The 4,058-nt window shown below is 46.8% G+C and overlaps 1 protein-coding gene across 1 annotated transcript; it reads right to left on the bottom strand.

Moving 5' to 3' along the window:
* Window positions 1-1,128: 1,128 nt before the first annotated feature.
* On the bottom strand, window positions 1,129-2,404 carry LOC142070517 (uncharacterized). The gene is made up of 2 exons (XM_075124192.1): window positions 2,328-2,404; window positions 1,129-2,188 (listed from the first exon to the last, which is right to left on the bottom strand). The coding sequence occupies exons 1-2, from the start codon at window positions 2,337-2,339 to the stop codon at window positions 1,502-1,504; spliced, it is 699 nt and encodes a 232-aa protein (XP_074980293.1). The 5' UTR covers window positions 2,340-2,404; the 3' UTR covers window positions 1,129-1,501.
* Window positions 2,405-4,058: the final 1,654 nt, after the last annotated feature.

The following is a 4,058-nucleotide window of genomic DNA, read 5'->3' as shown; positions in this document are numbered from 1 at the left end:
GACCCCTGGTTGTTCTGTCCCCCCAACCCCACAGCCATGTGGGCTTGGGGCCTTTGGCTTCTTAAAAAAAAAAAACAAGCCAAAATGTTACTTAGTATTAGCCCCAAATGCCCCCTCCCATTTAAAAAAACAACGACATTGGGCACAGTAAAAAGACCCTGTTAACTGGAAACAAGCCATCAGTTTGCAACCAAGCACTTTTAAAACCCTGCATCTAGGTCTTTCACAGGCCCCTCTCTCTCACACACACACACACACACACCCCCAGCAGCTTTATAAACACACCCTTACCATCAGTTTAAAACAGTTTTGCAACAAAATACTTTTCAATACCCCCACATGCTTTTAAAAAGACCCCTGGTTGTTCTGTCCCCCACCCCACAGCCATGTGGGCTTGGGGCCTTTGGGTTTTTAAAAAAAAAAAAACAAGCCAAAATGTTACTTAGTATTAGCCCCAAATCCCTATTCAAACTAAGTAATACCTGAAGTTATTACTTAAGTTATAACTACACTTAAAATGTTTTTTACCGTGGCCTGGTGATGAACTGCAACTTAAAGTTACTGGTTCCATTGTAAACAGATCACACTGTAATAAAGACAGACATCCTTATTTACTCAGACAGCATGGCCAAAGCATGGCATTATAGAATATATATTTTCAATGTTAAAAACAGAGCACATACCTCCACTTGCAGTCCAGGAGCAATTCAAGAGAGTTTCTGTTGAAAGAGACAGTCTCCAAGCTACCTGAGGTTTTTATACCATCCTAACTCTTTTGTTTCAAAGTAGTTAGCAGGTTGATTGGATCACCCCTCCCTAGCATTCCCTTTTTTGTGATCTGGGGAAGGGTTGGGTATAAGTTTTTTCTTTTTTCTTTTTTTTTTTCCTTTTTTTTAAGTTCAAATACATTTTATTTTTCCCCATCCCCTGTAGGGCCTTCTTATAGTAACCATTTCAAGTGAGGGACCCTTTGCAGATATCAGTGAATGTCTTGGGACTTGTTTGTATTTTTGGGGGGGGGACCACCTCCCTTACTATGGGTGCGCCCCCATCAAAATTAACCCTATGACAATCAGGGTGAGTAATCACAGTCACCCTGGCTATTCAGTGAGGGGTGGGGATGGTTAAACCCATTCAGTTCAACAGAATAAGTCAGTTCTATTGTACTCAACCACATGTCTGAACCATCCCTGTTTGTTTTATTGTAAACACACTTTTAGGATTTTTTCCCTTCCCACAACATATATTTCAGCTTTTTTTTTTTTTTTTTTTTTTGCTGTAAATGAGTCTCTCTTACACAAAAGACACAAGAGCTAGGTTCTCACAAGCAATTTTATTTTATTTAAAAGACATACAGCTCCTTGAAAACAAACCAAGATGCTCCATTAAAAAAAGAAAGAAAAAAAGACTTTAAGCTCCCTTAGGGGCCAGAGACCTTTTAACAGAAATACAGATAGTCACAAAGCCCTTTTCAATAGATTTTTTTTTTTTAAATTTACAGCTACCAAGTTTTATATCGCATGTTTGGCCCCTCACCATTTTCTGACTTAATCCTTTTAGATTTCTTACAAATAGACTTTTTCTTAAGCAGGGTTCTGTAACTTTTTGTGCGGACCAGATGGTCAATATAACGCTCTAAGCAGGCATCTTCCGGTTTGGTCATTTTCTTTAAAACATGGTCAGGGTCTCCACTGAATTGCACAGCATTTATCAAGGTCACCCCTTGTGCTAAATGTTCTTGGGTTAGGCACAGACATTGCATAGCATAACCTATGGCAATCACAGTGTTTAATAAGCTTTCCAAACACAGCTCAGCACACAGGCCCCGGAGCTTGCAGTTTATATCCACTGAAGTCCAAGTCACACAGTCATGGTGCCGCTGGCCTGGTGCACCTATGACACAGCCCTCACAATCTTCAAAAAGCTTTTGCCTAAGACAGTGATTAAGAACAGAATAAACAGCAACGCGTACAATAGTCCGCATGACTTTTTTACGCTCACGACGTGGCACTGGCTCAGTCAGTTCCATGCCAAGCCTCCTCCTAAACTCCTCATAGCCGTCATCCTCGGAGTCCTCTTCAACATTTTGTATCGGCGTTGAGCAAAAACAAGGTGGGCCCGGTTCGTCTTCGCTGCTTGGTGCAACGCTGTCCAGAGTCTCCGGGTCCTCTAGAAAGGCATCATCGAGCTGTTGAGAGATTTTTTTTTTTTCAAAAAAGAAACAGCGTAAGCACACCACTGCTTGGTTTTTTGATTTACACAATCCCTGGTTCCTAGCCCCCGTTACAACCCCACCCCCGACCGTCACTTCTTAAGCATTCATTTACCTGAGCGTTCATCTTGTCCACTAGTGACTTCCCCGAGCTGCGATCACCTTCCTCCTCCAGGGGGGTGGACAACAAGAGGCCATCACGCTCATCGCAGGGCCCCACAAGCGGTTGGGTTTCAGGTTCTGGGGTATCCATCAATGGCTGGGCCAAAGGGCTCCCCTCAATCGCCCCCTCCTCCTCGGAACTCTCGCTGATGTAGCGCTTTCTCCGCGGTTTGTTGAAGGCCCTCGGGGCTAAAACAAAGTCCGAAGTTCTCACGGGGGTGGTGAAGGAGTCCATGTTTCCACGATTTCTAAAACACGTGCTCTCGGTAAAAGACAGCCTCTTCTGCCCGACGCTGGGCCTTATGGGGTGATGGTGCTGCGCTCTGATTGGCAGAGGGGTCATACGCCCCTCTTCTGGGCGGTTCACCCCATCCCAGAACCTGCCCTATTTTGGTCAAATCTGCTCTCGGGCCGGCCTGATTGGTAGCGGGGGTGGGGGAGGAGTTGTTAGAGGGGTCACAAGACCCACTTCCAGAGAGGACACCCCCACCCCGGAACTCGCCCTGATTGGTCAAAGCTCCTCTCTGGGCGGTCCTACAGGGGCGAAACCCATCCTGATTGGTAGAGGGCAGTGGGAGGAGTTGTTAGAGGGGTCACAAGACCCTCTTCCAGAGAGGACACCCCCACCCCGGAACTCGCCCTGATTGGTCAAAGCTCCTCTCTGGGCGGTCCTACAGGGGCGAAACCCATCCTGATTGGTAGAGGGCAGTGGGAGGAGTTGATAGAGGAGTTGATAGATGACATACCTTGCTTCCGGTCACGTGGCAGCCTTGACCCTGGAAGTAATACCCCATGGGGCGGGACTTCCGGTGGGGGGAGGGGGGTGGGGCAGAGGTCAAGGGGTGGAGTTAAGGGGGGTCAAGGGGTGGGGTGGGTGTCACATGACACACCTTGCTTTCGGTCATGTGGCGGCCTTGACCCCGGAAGTAATAACCCATGAGGGTGGGACTTCCGGTGGGCGGGGGTAAGGGTTCAAGGGGCGGGGCTAGGGGGTCAAGGGGCGGAGCTAGGGTTTGATTGATGTTAGGGCCCCCTTGAGCTGGGGGAGGGGCTAAGGGGTCAAGGGGCGGGGTCAAGGGGTCAAGGGGCGGGGTTAGGGTTTGATTGATGGTAGGGCCATTATACTACTCTCCTAAGTAAAGAAAGGTATATATTCATTTGACCTGATTGTTTTCTACATCCTATTGCAAGAGAGAGCTTTCATATAAAAAAAATCAAGAAATAATAAGCTTACCTAGCCATGACTAGTTTCAGAGTAACAGCCGTGTTAGTCTGTATTCGCAAAAAGAAAAGGAGTACTTGTGGCACCTTAGAGACTAACCAATTTATTTGAGCATGAGCTTTCGTGAGCTATAGCTCACTTCATTGGATGCATACTGTGGAAACGGCAGAAGACATTATATACACAGAGACCATGAAACAATACCTCCTCCCACCCCACTCTCCTGCTGGTAATAGCTTATCTAAAGTGATCATCAAGTTGGGCCATTTCCAGCACAAATCCAGGTTTTCTCACCCTCCGCCCCCAACTAAAACCCCTCCAACGCATTATTAAGGATCTACAACCTATCCTGAAGGATGACCCAACACTCTCACAAATCTTGGGAGACAGGCCAGTCCTTGCCTACAGACAGCCCCCCAACCTGAAGCAAATACTCACCAACAACCACATACCACACCACAG

Source organism: Caretta caretta, chromosome 1 (genome assembly GCF_965140235.1).
Source record: "Caretta caretta isolate rCarCar2 chromosome 1, rCarCar1.hap1, whole genome shotgun sequence".
In the NCBI taxonomy this organism is placed as follows: domain Eukaryota; kingdom Metazoa; phylum Chordata; order Testudines; family Cheloniidae; genus Caretta; species Caretta caretta.
The sequence above is the reverse complement of the archived record's forward strand: the minus strand, read 5'-3'. Positions and strand labels throughout refer to the sequence as shown.